Source organism: Heloderma suspectum, chromosome 1, assembly GCF_057233095.1.
Source record: "Heloderma suspectum isolate Gila_16-S chromosome 1, 16-S_ref, whole genome shotgun sequence".
NCBI lineage: Eukaryota > Metazoa > Chordata > Lepidosauria > Squamata > Helodermatidae > Heloderma > Heloderma suspectum.
The window spans coordinates 62,486,143-62,501,031 of record NC_139458.1 but is presented as its reverse complement, the minus strand read 5'-3'; the positions used below and the strand labels follow the sequence as shown (position 1 = coordinate 62,501,031).

At 41.8% G+C, this 14,889-nt stretch overlaps 1 protein-coding gene across 6 annotated transcripts in view; it reads left to right on the top strand.

Moving 5' to 3' along the window:
• AQR (aquarius intron-binding spliceosomal factor) overlaps positions 1-14,889 on the top strand; it is an 82,297-nt gene that overhangs the window by 21,958 nt on the left and 45,450 nt on the right. For all 6 annotated transcript variants that reach the window (XM_084844375.1, XM_084844366.1, XM_084844412.1 and 3 more), the window contains exons 11-17: positions 746-862; positions 1,611-1,724; positions 3,553-3,656; positions 4,922-5,024; positions 7,938-8,058; positions 14,089-14,230; positions 14,692-14,870. In XM_084844375.1, coding sequence (XP_084700501.1) covers positions 746-862; positions 1,611-1,724; positions 3,553-3,656; positions 4,922-5,024; positions 7,938-8,058; positions 14,089-14,230; positions 14,692-14,870 — 880 coding nt within the window. The remainder of the gene's footprint in view (positions 1-745; positions 863-1,610; positions 1,725-3,552; positions 3,657-4,921; positions 5,025-7,937; positions 8,059-14,088; positions 14,231-14,691; positions 14,871-14,889) is intronic.

The window sequence follows — 14,889 nt, the reverse complement described above, 5'->3', positions numbered from 1 at the left end:
ATTCTTTTTCTTATATTTTGTCATTAGTTATGGCGGGTGGTTTTCAGTTGTAAAATATTGCTGACATTTATTGTGTCCCTGCCCCCCGCCTGCTCATACTTTGGTTCACTCTGTACTATTTTCTATTTGGACTATTGAAATGTTTATTATGCAGATCTGCTTAGAAGTAAGCACTATTGGATTCAATGGGACTGACTCCTGGGAAAGTGTGTATTGGATTGCAGCCCTAATTGGTCTTCCCTATTTTTCATACTGTGGCTGACCTTATTTTTCAACACGCAAATAGGATTATGTTTCTGCACTTTTTATTTTTTTCCATTGTTCCCTTTTCCCATTTTTCATTCAGTTTAAGACTATATTACTTTCAAGTGTACTCCTTCCCTACCATGACTCTTTATCAGCTAACATTCACTCAGTTGTGTCTCTTCCTCTCTAAAAAAAAAAAAAAGCCTCAAGCCTCTCATTTATTTCAGCTGGCTTGTTTTTGGCCTTCCAAGTTTTTAGTTTTGTTTTACTTCTGGTATTTTGTTCTTCATCTAAATAAGGTGTTTGTTTGTTTTTTACAGTGCTTAGTTCTGTAGGCAGTCCACAGATATTACTATCAGAGTGTATATCATTAGGCCTTCATGATAACTAATTATCACCAACTTTTTACAAGCGCTAAACCAGTCTTCTAGTTGTAAATGCAACCAAACAGCCAAACTTTGTCCTTAAGGTTCTTATTGTGTGATACTATCTATTCTAGGCCCTGCTTCCAACACGACGCTGGTTTAATACAATACTAGATGATGCCCACCTAGTTGTGCATTGTTATTTATCCAGCTTAGCTAAAAGGGACAAGGAAGGCCACCTTTTCTGCCAGGTAAGCCTTGCTTTTATTTTACAGAGAACCTCTTTGGGCACCTCAACATACTTGCTAGCCTATGTAATGCTAGATTATTACCACAATATTGCAACTGGAAAGTGATAGCCAGTGACTGACCATCACTTGCTGTTTGCCGTGATGGGTGATTTGGTGCTTAATGAGAAACATCCGATACTGGAGTGGCAGCATAGTGCAACTACAGTTGCCAAGCTCTCCCTGCTGCTGACTACTCTTAGGATCCTGAATAGAACGGAAGCATGGCTTTTTGCCTTGTTTGGGTTTTGAGGTTTTTCATGCTAAGATCAAATATAAGTATCTTTTCAGGAACTGCACCTATGATGCATAAAAGTGTAATGTTAGAATGTCTTAAAATGTTTTGTGGAACAAATTAGAAAGCAGTCTTGTATAAGTATTAACTGAAATCCAACTTTCTCCCCTGCAGCCCTCTGCACCACCCAAAGACCTGCTCTGGGTTTCCCAGCCCTCCAGAGGAGATTTTGAGGGTGCACTGGGTGCTGTGTGTGGGGGGGGATTGCCCCCTCAGTTTGGCTGATGGAAATGCTTTCATCAGCAGAACAACACGGTTAGATCCTGCCCAATATATTGAAATATTTCTTCTTAAATCTGAATTATGTACCCAATAAATAACATGTGCACTGATACCAGAATTTAACATTCCTCATTATGCTAGGTTTTATTAGGGTAGTCGCAAATCCTAATTTTTTATTAACCTAATTTGTTTCAGCTTTTAGACATGCTCAAATTCTACACTGGCTTTGAAATTAACGATCAGACTGGAAATGCATTGACAGAGAATGAGATGACAACAATTCACTATGACAGAATTACTTCCCTCCAGGTATTTCATGCCCTTCATTTCAAGTCTTTAAAATTTGCCAAGATTTGTTAGCGTGCCTTTTATTACAGCTCTTTTGCAGCAATTGCCAAACATTTTTTCCCAGTACTGGGCACAGATTCTGTTTTAATTTTGTTGCATATTATTGAGAGCTTCGCACAGGCTTCATCTTGCATTCTCAGATAATGGATTTGGGGTGATGACAAAGCTTGAAAAAGGCCATCACCTCATTTGTAAGCCTAGAAATAATGCCAATTTCACATGTAGTGATGTCCTTATGCATTTAGTACAATAACGCAGGAAACCTTGAATGTTTGGAGGAATGGCCTTGGTTTATTGAGTAGATGGTACTGGAGATTAGCTTCCATGTCTCTGTAGTCAGTCCACACAGGCAGTGGCGAGTTGGAATCACGCCAGTGCTCTCCGCCTCACATGGTGAACCTGCCCCCTCCTGACGTTCGTGCATTTAAGCCTCATGTTTGTGTAGCGTACAGTCCAAGGGTGTGTAGGCTCAATCTGTGTGATTTGCATACCACAGAGTTGAAGCATACATAATGTGAGTGAGGCCTATGCAAACTGAAGGGATCCTAAAGTGTCTGATTTCTGCATTGAGTAGAATGCTGGATTAGACGATGCTCAAGGTCCATTCCAATGCTAAAATTCTATGATTCTAACTCCAGTAAATTAACATCAGGTAGAATATGGGTCATGTGCCTCATGGGGATGGCTGGCTTAATCCTGATCCTCCACTGCAAATATGAATTGAATGTCTCAGATGAATTGCAGGTGCCCAGATTTTGACCACTAGAAGTGAAAGGTTTTGTCCAAAATTCTGAATGCATCTCACTCGCAGATTTATTGTGTACGTCCATGCTTAAGCAGCCCGGTTTGTGATTCACTGTTTTTGCTTTTGACCACTGCCAATGTTGGGGAAAATTGGAGTGCTACACTAATTTGGGAGTTTCTGTCTTTTCCATAGTTGCTAAACCATGGGAGAGGAATTTCCTCCCTCACACTTCAGGAAGTAATTGTTTAGATATTTGTGATGTATCTGACCATTTTAGAGTAACATTTGGAAACAGCAGCATTTGTTTCTCTTCAATTTCAGTGTAGCTTGATGAATGGATTATTTATATAGCTGCACTGGTGTGCGTGGTGCTTTGCAGAGTGCAAGAGGTCAGGTTTCCTGCCCCAAGGAGCTTACAGTCTAAAATTTAACATAGAGAAAAAGAAGAGGAAGAAGTGGGAAGAGGAGGCAGGGTTAACCAGGGAAGCAATATAGACTTGTTTTACGTGTATGTGCTTAAGCTTTTTACAAGTTGAGTTATAGTAGGTTACCCTTCCCCAACCCTCCAGATGTTTTGGACTTCAACTCCCATAAGCCCCAGCCAGCATGGCCAATGGTCAGAAATGTTGGGAATCCAAAACATCTGGAGGGCACCAGGTTGGGGAAGGCTGCAGTAGGGCAGTGACATACTTAACCCCATCTCTTCTGTACTCTTTGCCATCTGTGTTAAAAATTTAATTAACTGCCCTGTCTTGGGGTGGGGGGCTGGTCTAATACTAGCAATAGCATGCTATCTGGTAGTTCTCAAGGAGGCAAAAGGAACATAATATTGAAGTGTAACTTAGTTACCATATGTTAACTCAAAACTGCTGGGGTTGCAATGTTTTTTCCTCATCTGATAGTCTTCGCTCCATATTAGCCAGTTGCCTCACACTATTCTTAGAGGTCTGCATTTGGCCTGTTAAATTGCAGCGTATTGCATAAGTTGAGTTGCTAGATAAAGATAGTTGTTGATTCTCCTCCTGGTTCTTGGTTGATTTCCAGAGAGCAGCTTTTGCACATTTCCCAGAACTCTACAATTTTGCCCTCTCAAATGTATCTGCTGTAGACACACGCGAATCTCTGGTGAAGCTTTTTGGGCCTCTAAGGTAAGCTCATTTTTTATTGACAACATTTTCTAGTTGTGTGTGCATGTTTTCATTTGGGTAGTGGGAAATCCTGCAACTTCTATAGTGTTCAAGATTCTTTGGGCAACAGTTGGAACTGTTTTTTAAGCCAAGGCTTGATTATTCTGTCACCCAGAGTTACAAGGCCATAGCTAAATTTATGGCCCATGATCCAGAAAATTGGGGAGGTGGGGGTGGTCTTGGACATCTTTTGTTTACTCTTTCCAAGCAGCAACTCCTCAACAAATTTTTAAACAAGGTCAGAGGAGAGATGATCTGCAGTTTCTAAAAAGCAAAGAATCTTGGTATATGTGTATACAGCTATCTCATTTGCAGCCCACAACTCCAATGCTTGGGAATTTTATATGTCAAAGAAGCTGTGTAATTTGTTTGCAGGTTTTAAAAAAGAATCTGGATGATACTGGCCTGATTTGCAGATATTGCTAAACCATTATTTAATAGTGCATGCATGAGCCGGAACAAGCCCAAGCAAAACCTCAGGCTCTTACACCCCCCCAGTACCCACATGGCTGGGAGGACTCCTACCGAGTTCATGTGACACAAAAGCTGGCTTGCGGTTGCTTTGGAACTAGAGGTGATAGTTTAAAATAAATTCTGGTCAGTTTCAGAGCAATCCAACTTCAAACAATGAATTGTTTTGCCAGTTTGTTTAACCAGAGTTTATTTTAAATCAAGGTATCTGGTTTGAACAGAACAGTAAGCCAGCCTTTGTGGAAAGTGAAACTAAACTCTGAAGGAATCCTCCCCCCGCCACACAGGAGATGGGATGGGGGAGCGCAGAAGCCCAGGGTTTTGCTCAAGTTCATTCCAGCTCACGCATATACTTCTAAATGTTAGCCTAGTGTTACGAACCAGGCCGCTCTGTCAAGAATGCTTACAGAGTTGGGTTCCATGCATAAGAGCAGAGTTGTTGGCTAGAATATGACTATTATGATCAGGGCTGGGCCATTTGTGGCCCTCCAGATGTTTTGGCCTACAACTCCCATCAGCCCTAGTTAGAATAACCAATGGTGAGGGATGATGGGGGTTGTAGGTTAAAACTTCTGGAGGCCCACAAGTTGCCCACACCTAGTCTAGATCAAAATCTTGATCAACAGGTCAAGCAGATAGTTCTTGGGTCCTTTTCTTCTGACTTTTTCAGAGAATATTTTTTTAAAACATTAATAAACAGCTCTGTTTCTTTCTCACAAGAGCTATATGACTCTTACTTTTGTTTTATTGTTCAGTCCAAACACACTCCACCAGGTGGCATCATATCTCTGCTTATTGCCAGCCCTACCTGAAGGGGAAGATACAAGCTATGAAAAAGAGTTTCTGCTCGAACTACTGGTAAATGTTATCAAGTTCTTATATCTGCGTTTGCTTGGGCAAGTTCTAAATCTAAATATCTAAATTCCTCAAACCAGCATAATTTTTTTTAACATTCCTTAGATTTTTCCAGTCCTACTCTTTGAAGTCTTCCACTCACAAGGGCTTTCCTTTGATTTCAGTAGAAGGGGATATAACTGCACAGTCAAAGGATGATGCACATTCACCTGTGTTGGAGTAAATGGGGCATCCCTTCCCACATAGGGGCTTCATGTTTGCAACAGACCACATTCATGGCTGAGGCTTAGAACACAGATCTTTATGCCATTTTATAAATTCATCCTTCCAATTAAAGGCTCATTAAGAATATTTTCAATGGAAAGTTGTCCTATCTATTATAATAACTTAATTAAGCATCTTAAATATCAGATGTGCCCCTATCTTGCAAACATTTGTTTGGAAAAAGTCTCAGTGATTTTCAGTTGAATTTATTTAATACAGTTTGCTTAAGATCACAATTCTGAAAATTGTGTAAATAATGTCTCGAAAACATTTTTCCAGGAAAACTTGTATTTTCAACTCCTTAATTTCTGTTTAGCTGTCCACTCAGCTAACGTTACTAAACTTTAGTTTATAATTATCTTTGTTTAGTCAAGTATCTCTCAGAGAATAATCCCACCTGAATAGTGGGAGGTTCAGGACAAAGGAGGAGTACTTCTTCACACAATGTTAACGAGCGAATCAGTTTCCACAGGATGGGGTGATGGCCACCAACTTGAATGGCTTTAAAAGGGGATTAGACAAAATCATGGAGGATAAAGGGTATCAGTGGTTACCAGTCATGATGGCTATTTGCTGTCTCCAGGATCAGAGGCAGTATACCTATGTACATCAGTTGCTGGGGAACAGCGACAGAGGGCTGTTACCCTTGTGTTTTGCTTGTGGGCAACTGGTTGGCCACTGTGGGAAAGGAGATGCTGGACTAAACAGGCCTTTGGTTAGATGCACCAGGGCTGTTCTTAAGTTCTTGTGTTCTTATGGCCATCCAAATTGGTGTAGACAGCTTCGTAATCTGCCATTTTTAAACTTCCACATGTTGTGTTACTAGGAGGTCATGCTAACTATTGTACGACAGTGTCCGCATGAGGATTTACTTGCATTTAGCAGCAGTTGAATCTCTCTGCAATGTTGCTAATGCGTCACTGGATCCATGCCATGTTCTCTGAGGCCCTGTTCAAAACCTGTTCAAAGCAGCGTAGTCTTTCAGCTAATGTCAGTGGACTGCTGAAAAACACTTCAAAAATATCCAGGTCTTCCCCCACTCCTTGTAATAGGTAATACATAGTCAAAGCCTACATCAGCGATTGCCTGGGTATCTGCAATGCACTTCTGGACTTGTGCATGTCAGAAGTTGGGGTGTGTTTAAAAATGTTACACTGAATGTCCAAAATGTGTTGAATATTGATGCTCACAGTGCCAGATGAATCTCTTCATACAATGCATAGTTTGTCACATAACACATAATTTATGGATTTGGTGATGGTCACCAATTTAAATGGCATTAAAAGGAGATTTGATGGATTCATAGAGGATAATTCTTAGCAATGACTATTAGTTGTAATGGGTATATGGAACCTTCAGGTTCAGAGGCGGTCTACCACTGAACAGCAGCTGCAGGAAGCAATAATGGGGGAGGGCTATTATCTTCATGCCCTGTGCCTGGACTTCCTAAGAGGCATCTGGTTGGCCACTATGGAAAACAGGACGCTAGACTAGATAGGCCCTTGGTTTGATCCAATAGGGCTCAGTTTATATTCTTAATTTTGTGAATGTCCCAAAATTGATGATGATGATTTATTTCATTTCTATAATGCCCAATAGCTGAAGCTCTTTGCACAGTTCACAAAAATTACAAACTGCAGAATAAAAACATAATATACAATCTTTAACAAACAAAAAGTAAGCAACATTTTAAACAGCTAAAATGGTTACAGTAAGATACATCTATCAGTGCTATTTGGACATGAAGAAGTGAATGCTATAATCACACCTAGGTGACTGACAACAATAACTGGTGTATCTGAGGTTTTGGACGCTAACCAAGCTTAGCGCACTTGTTGTGGAATTAGCATGCAGCCTGGTGCCGATGTAGCATTGACCTACTGCTTAACAATACTTAGGCAGTTGGGAGCGCTTTGCAAGCTTTCATGCTCTTCCCTCACTCCTCTCTCACATGGTCATTTGCCCACTTTCAATTTCACATGTAACTATGGTTAGTGTTGCATGTATTTTCGCTAACTGTGGTTAGCAGAAATGGCAACCGTCATTGATTCCAAAATTAAAAAGAAGGGGGGAATGTCTTCATCAAGGTGAAACAGGGCATCGGCCTAGTCAGGCAATGTTCTTTACATTTCCTGTTCTTGCACTTAACATGCATGAGACAACGTGTGCACCTGACAAAAAACAAATACAAAAACATGAAACCGAACAATACAACAATAGCAGCAGCTTCACCAAACTGTCATAAAATTATGTCCGAGGCTAACTATGGACAATCTGTTTGTTAAATATTGAATTACTGGAGTCTACACCTTCATAATCTGTTCCATTTACTCTGTAATCGGACAGCATTACATCTGATCAAGTCTCAATGTGTATGTGCAATAGATACATATGTAGGTATATTGAGACTTCTCAGAGAACTTTTTCAAACATCCTGATCTTTCAACTTTGCTTCTATTATATGTTCAGCACAAAAGAAAAATAAACAGTTCAAAGAGTTTAAATGTTTTTTGTTGATATAGGTAACGTCTAATTTGCAATTTGTCTTTTAAAGCAGCTTATGAAAAATCATGTTTTTAGCATTCTTGATTATCCTTCTATAAATATTTGCCATTTCCGTTAGGACACATTATAATGATTTTTGTTTTCTAGGTGTCTCGTCACGAGTGTCGAATTTCTCAAATTCAGCAGCTTAATCAGATGCCTCTGTATCCTACTGAAAAGATAATTTGGGATGAAAACATTGTCCCAACTGAATACTATTCTGGAGAAGGTATATTTGCTGAAAGATATTTAGATTTTTAAATATTGCTAGTCTGCAGGTGGGCAAACCCATGTGCCTATTCATGGATTGGGGTAGCTCACATGAACGAGGAAATAACTGTGCTTATTAACCCTGTGTGGAGGATCAAAATATTCAGGGTTGTTGCTTTACCCAGTGCTGGAATTGTGTGTTTATTTGTGTCATGCACCTCCTGCTTTATTTTAAAGAGACAGACAGATATCTTGTTCATGCAGCACAACAACCCAGAGTATGGGTTGTCATTGAATCGTGGGTTGTTATGTGAACTTGGTTACACTAACAAATCATGGTTTGTTAACCACGAACAACCCACAAAGAAAACGCATGGTTTGTTCTTGGGTTGTGAACTCGGGATTGTTCATGGGTAACAAACCATGGTTTGTTAGTGCGGCTGGGTTCATATAACACAAAACACCATGATTAAACAACAACTCGACCCATACTCTAGGTTGCTGTGTTATGTGAACCCAGTCAGTGAGAAAACCTATTATGAAAGAGAGATCTTTCTCTGTATTTTTTGCTTTAAAAAGATTACTTAATTTAACACATCCTTACCTACTTTATATTTATTTTAATTGATTTTGCAGTGGGTCTGGGTATGTAAGTATGGAAGGAGACACTCCCTCAGCTAATCTGTCCCCAAGACGGTAGAGATTTAAAGGTTTAATCCAGCACTTTGAATTGGGCCTGGGAATTGCCTGGCAGCAAATGCAGATGGCAAAGGACTCACATAATTTGATGATATTGGTCAGTCCCTATTAACAATCTAGCCACCCTGTTTTGGATTAACTGAAGTTTTCGGACCGTTTTCAAAGGCAGCCCCATATATAATGCATGAATAACGAATACTGAAATCTTTTGATGTGGAGCGGTATATAAATATTGTAAACAAACAAACAAACAAACAAACAAGGCAATCAAAAAATTGACATCACAGTATTGTTTTAATATTGGTGAAAGATGCTATGGGTTATCCCCATACTGGGCCTCTTCATGCCTTGTATATCCCGTAGCCAAGTTATACATGCTTGCCACAATTGTGATATAGTGGTGGACCTGCGTTATTGCTACTACTGCATCATCCTTGTGCATGATACCTTACAAAGAATGAGAGGACAAGTCTCTGCTCCAAGGGGATTACAATCTAGAAAACACACGAGGCAGACAACAGAGAAAGGGATGGGAAATGGAGGCAGAATAAATGGGGTAAAAAGATGCTATTATTTATTTAATAGGATTTGTCTATTGCTGTTCAACCATGATGGTCCTCAAAGTGGTTCACCATAATAAAATCAGATGTATATGTGGACCATATTGCCCTCACAATGATTATTGCAATGATTATTGCAGGTCCTTAGGCTTAGTTACAGTAGGGTATGGGGACAAGGGGGTTGTGCCAATGGCATCATGGAAAAGGAATGAGGAATGGTTCTACAAAAATATGAAGGAATTCTCCTGTTGTTCACTGGCTGTAATCCCAGGCTTGTTTTCTAGTGTGGCAAATGTAAACAGCAGAAAATCAACTCTGACCTGTGTGTGTGTGTGTGTGTGCGCACACACACACACATATGTTGTTGTTGTTCAGTCGTTCAGTCGTGTCCAACTCTTCGTGACCCCATGGACCATAGCACGCCAGGCCTTCCTGTCCTGCGCTCTCTCCCGGAGCGTGCTCAAGTTCATATTCATTGCATCCGTGATGCTATCTAGCCATCTCATCCTCTGCCATCCCCTTCTCCTTTTGCCTTCAGTCTTTCCCAGCATCAGGGTCTTTTCCAGAGAGTTTTCTCTTCGCATTAGGTGGCCAAAATATTGGAGCTTCAGCTTCAGTATCTGTCCTTCCAATGAGCACTCAGGGTTGATTTCCTTTAGGATTGACTGATTTGATCTCCTTGCAGTCCAGGGGACTCATAAGAGTCTTCTCCAGCACCACAGTTCGAAAGCATCAATTCTTCGGCGCTCAGCCTTCCTTATAGTCCAGCTCTCACAGCCATACATTACTACTGGGAAAACCATAGCTTTGATTAGATGAACCTTTGTCGCCAAGGTGATGTCTTTGCTTCTTACTATGCTGTCTAGGTTTCCCATAGCTTTCCTCCCAAGGAGCAAGCGTCTTTTCTTTTAATTTCATGGCTACAGTCACCGTCTGCGGTGATCTTGGAGCCCAAGAAAGTAAAATCTGTCACTGCTTCCTTTTCTTCCCCTTCTATATGCCAGGAAATGATGGGGCCAGATGCCATGATCTTAGTTTTTTTAATGTTGAGTTTCAACCCAGCTTTTGCACTCTCCTCTTTCACCCTCAACAAGAGGCTCTTGAGATCCTCTTCACTTTCTGCCATTAGGGTGGTATCGTCTGCATATCGGAGGTTGTTGATAATTCTCCCAGCAATCTTAATTCCGATCTCTGATTCATCCAACCCGGCATTTCTCATGATGTACTCTGCATATAAGTTAAATAAGCAGGGTGACAATATGGAGCCTTGTCATACTCCTTTCCCAGTTTTGAACCAATCGGTTGTTCCATGTCCGGTTCTTACTGTTGCTTCTTGACCCTCTTACAGGTTTCTCATGAGACAGGTAAGGTGGTCTGGTACTCCCATCACTTTAAGAATTTGCCACAGTTTGTTGTGATCCACACAATCAAAGGCTTTAGCGTAGTCAATGAAGCAGAAATGGACGTTTTTCTGGAATTCTCTTGCTTTCTCCATGATGCAGCGAATGTTGGTGATTTGATCTCTCGTTCCTCTGCCTCTTCGAAACCCAGCTTGTACTTCGGGTAGTTCTCGATTTGCATACTGCTGAAGCCTAGCTTGTAGGATTTTGAGCATCACCTTGCTGGCATGTGAAATGAGCGCAATTGTACGGTAGTTTGAACACTCTTTGGCGTTGCCCTTCTTTGGAATTGGAATGTAAACTGACCTTTTCCAGTCTTTTATTTATTTTATTTTTTATTATTTATTGCATTTATACCCCGCCTTTTTTCCTCTTGCAAGGAACCCAAGGCGGCTTACATTATCCTCCTCCTCTCCATTTTATCCTCACAACAACAACCCTGTGAGGTGGGTTGGGCTGAGAGTCTGTGACTGGCCCAAAGTCACCCAGTGAGCTTCCATGGCTGAGTGGGGACTAGAACCCGGATCTCCCAGCTCCTAGTCCAACACTCTTGCCATTACACCACACTGGCTCTTGCCACTACACCACAACAATGACACTTGCGGCCATTGTTGAGTGTTCCAAATTTGTTGGCATATTGAATGCAGCACTTTAACAGCATCATCTTTTAGGATTTTAAATAGCTCAGCTGGAATACTGTCATCTCCGCTAGCTTTGTTGTTACTAATGCTTCCTAAGGCCCACTTGACTTCACTCTCTAGGATGTCCGGCTCAAGTTCAGTGACCGCACTATCATGGCTATCAGGGACATTAAGATCTTTCCTGTATAGTTCTTCTGTGTGTTCTTTCCACCTCTTCTTAATCTCATCTGCTTCTGTTAGGTCCCTGCCTTCTTTGTCCTTTATCATGCCCGTCTTTGCACAAAACGTTCCCTTGAGATCTCCAATTTTCTTGAAGAGATCTCTAGTCTTTCCCATTCTGTTGTTTTCCTCGATTTCTTTGCATTGTTCATTGAAGAAGGCCTTCTTGTCTCTCCTTGCTATTCTCTGGAACTCTGCATTCAGTTGGATATATCTTTCCCTTTCTCCCTTGGTTTTCGCTTCCCTTCTTTCCTCAGCTACTTGTAAAGCCTCATCAGACAGCCACTTGGCTTTCTTGCATTTCTTTTTCTTTGGGATGGATTTCGTTGCTGCCTCCTGAATAATGTGATGGACCTCCGTCCATAGTTCCTCAGGCACTCTGTCTATCAGGTCTAATCCCTGAAATCTATTCCTCACCTCCACTGTATATTCATAAGGAATATGATTTAGGTCATATCTGAATGGTTTAGTGGTTTTCCCTACGTTCTTCAATTTAATCCGAAATTTTGCAAGAAGCAGCTCATGATCTGAGCCACAGTCAGCTCCAGGTCTTGTTTTGACTGACTGTATAGAGCTTCTCCATCTTTGGCTGCAAAGGACATAATCAATCTGATTTCGATATTGACCATCTGGTGATGTCCATGTGTAGAGTCGTCTCTTGTGCTGTTGGAAAAGAGTGTTTGCTATGATCAGCGTGTTGTCTTGGCAAAACTCTATTAGCTTTTGTCCTGCTTCATTTTGTACACCAAGGCCATGCCTGCCTGTTATCCCAGTGATTTCTTGACTTCCTACTTTAGCATTCCAATCCCCTATGATGAAGAGGACATCTTTTTTTGGTGTTAGTTCTAGAAGGTGTTGTAGGTCTTCATAGAACCGATCAGCCTCAGCTTCTTTGGCCTCAGTGTTTGGGGCATAGACTTGAATTACTGTGATGTTGAATGGTTTGTCTTGGATTCGTACTGAGATCATTCTATCATTTTTAAGATTGTACCCCAGTACTGCTTTTCCCACCCTTTTGTTGACTATGAGTGCTACTCCATTTCTTCTAAGGGATTCTTGGCCACAATAGTAGATATGATGGTCACCTGAATTAAATTCGCCCATGCCTGTCCATTTTAGTTCGCTGATTCCCAAGATGTCGATGTTCAATCTTGCCATCTCATGTTTGACCACCTGTAGCTTACCTTGATTCATTGATCTGACATTCCAGGTTCCTAAACAATATTGTTCTTTACAGCATTGGATTTTCTTTTCACCACCAGACACATCCACAGCTGAGTGTCCTTTCGGCTTTGGCCCAACCGCTTCACTCTTTCTGGCGCTACTTGGAAATACCCTCTGCTCTTCCCCAGTAGTATATTGGACACCTTCCGACCTGAGGGGCTCATCTTCCGGCGTCATCTCTTTTAGCCTTGTGATACGTTCCATGGGGTTTTCTTGGCAAGACTACTGGAGTGGGTTGCCATTTCCTTCTCCAGTGGACCACATTTTGTCAGAACTCTGCACCATGACCTGTCCGTCTTGGGTGGCCCTGCACAGCATAGCTTATGGCTTCACTGAGTTATGCAAGCCCCTTCGCCACAACAATGCAGTGATCCATGAAGGGGACACATATACATATATACATATACATATACACACATATGTATATGCTTACTAAATAAATATCACTAAGGAGTGCAATCCTATGCATGTTTAGATTGTACAAAGGCATAAAACCAGGGCTGGCTGAGGAATGCTGGGAGTTATAGGGCTTTTTTCCATCTAAAAATGCATAGGATTGCATTTTCAGGGACTTCGGGGGATTGTGTGTGTGTGTGTGTGTGTGTGTGTGCGTGCCCACACACTCACCCTACCATCAGGGGGGCCTGCTCCAGAACCTGTGCAATCAAGGTTCAGGGTCCTAAACCATGGGAGAAGCCTAGGCACAGTAGAGCAGGCTCCCCTCTCCAGCTTTCCTCCTCAACACAGGGACGCTGGAAGAGCAGAGCAAAGGGAATGGGGCCAGGGGGCACAGATCCACTCCATGTGGTTGTAAGTGCATAAACTGAATAGGGCTTACATGTTCATATCCATACATTGACACAGGTACAGGGTTGGTTCCGGACTTGCTAATGGCATGCTTCCATGGGCAGAGGGGAGGTGGAGGAGACTTTGTTGTTTCCTCTTCAGCTCCTGAAAAGGTGCTCTGAAGTCAGGGGATCCTCCAGAACACCATGGGAGGTGGCAATGGAAGGAAGGGGGAATTGGCTGAGATTGCCACTGCCTCTTCCTCCAGCAGGCACCTCGGCTTGACCCTTTTGTGAATGGGAACTGCCCCTCCATTTCCAGAAGGGTGATTCTGGATCCAGGCCTTGCAACACAATCCTATCCAGGTCAGCTCAGAAGTAAGTTCCTTTGCGTGCGATGTGGGTTTACTCATTAGTAGAATAGGATTGCAGCCCTAGCGTTTATAGGAAAAATGCAATTCCTAGAATAAACTAGAGTGATAAATTCCTTCCCCACCTTCCTGTTTTTTCTCGTTTCTTAGGCTGCCTTGCCCTCCCAAAATTGAATTTACAGTTTCTGACTCTCCATGACTACCTCCTGAGAAATTTCAACCTCTTTCGTCTAGAGTCTACCTATGAAATCAGGCAGGACATCGAGGATAGTGTCAGTAGGATGAAACCATGGTAACTAATGCAATTGTTACATTGAAAGTGTGGGCTCAAGAAAGAATCTCCCCTACATAATTATTTTTTCCGGTTGGTCTCCTCTCCGCTCCCTCGCTTCCAGTATTCCTGGGCTTTTGGAAACTACCACAGTTAGAAGAACATTGGGTGGAATGGAGTTCTCTCTAGCATGTGTTTTATTCTTAAGCAAGGCCTGGAAAGCTCCTTTGCTGTTAGCAAGGAGCTTTCCCTGGGTCAGATTGCCCAGAGAACTTGTGGGAAGGGATGTCATTCCTCAACTATGTGGCTTGGTTATTTCTGTCTTTGTGCAGGAGGTTGGATTGGAGACCATGTGGTCCCTTTTGATTCTGTACATATTTCCAAATGAGTTTGTTAGCAAGTTTGTAACAAGGGATGGTTCTGTGTCTTTAAAAACCTGAATGCAAAAGTTACTGCCTCTAATTTTTGCTCTTGGTCTTTAGGCAATCCGAATATGGAGGTGTGGTCTTTGGTGGATGGGCTCGAATGGCACAGCCCATTGTCTCTTTTACGGTCATAGAGGTGGCAAAGCCCAACATCGGAGAAAACTGGCCCATGAGAGTCAGAGCAGATGTTACAGTTAACTTGAATGTTAGAGACAACATCAAAGATGAATGGGAAGGTGTGTGTGTTTGGTTATA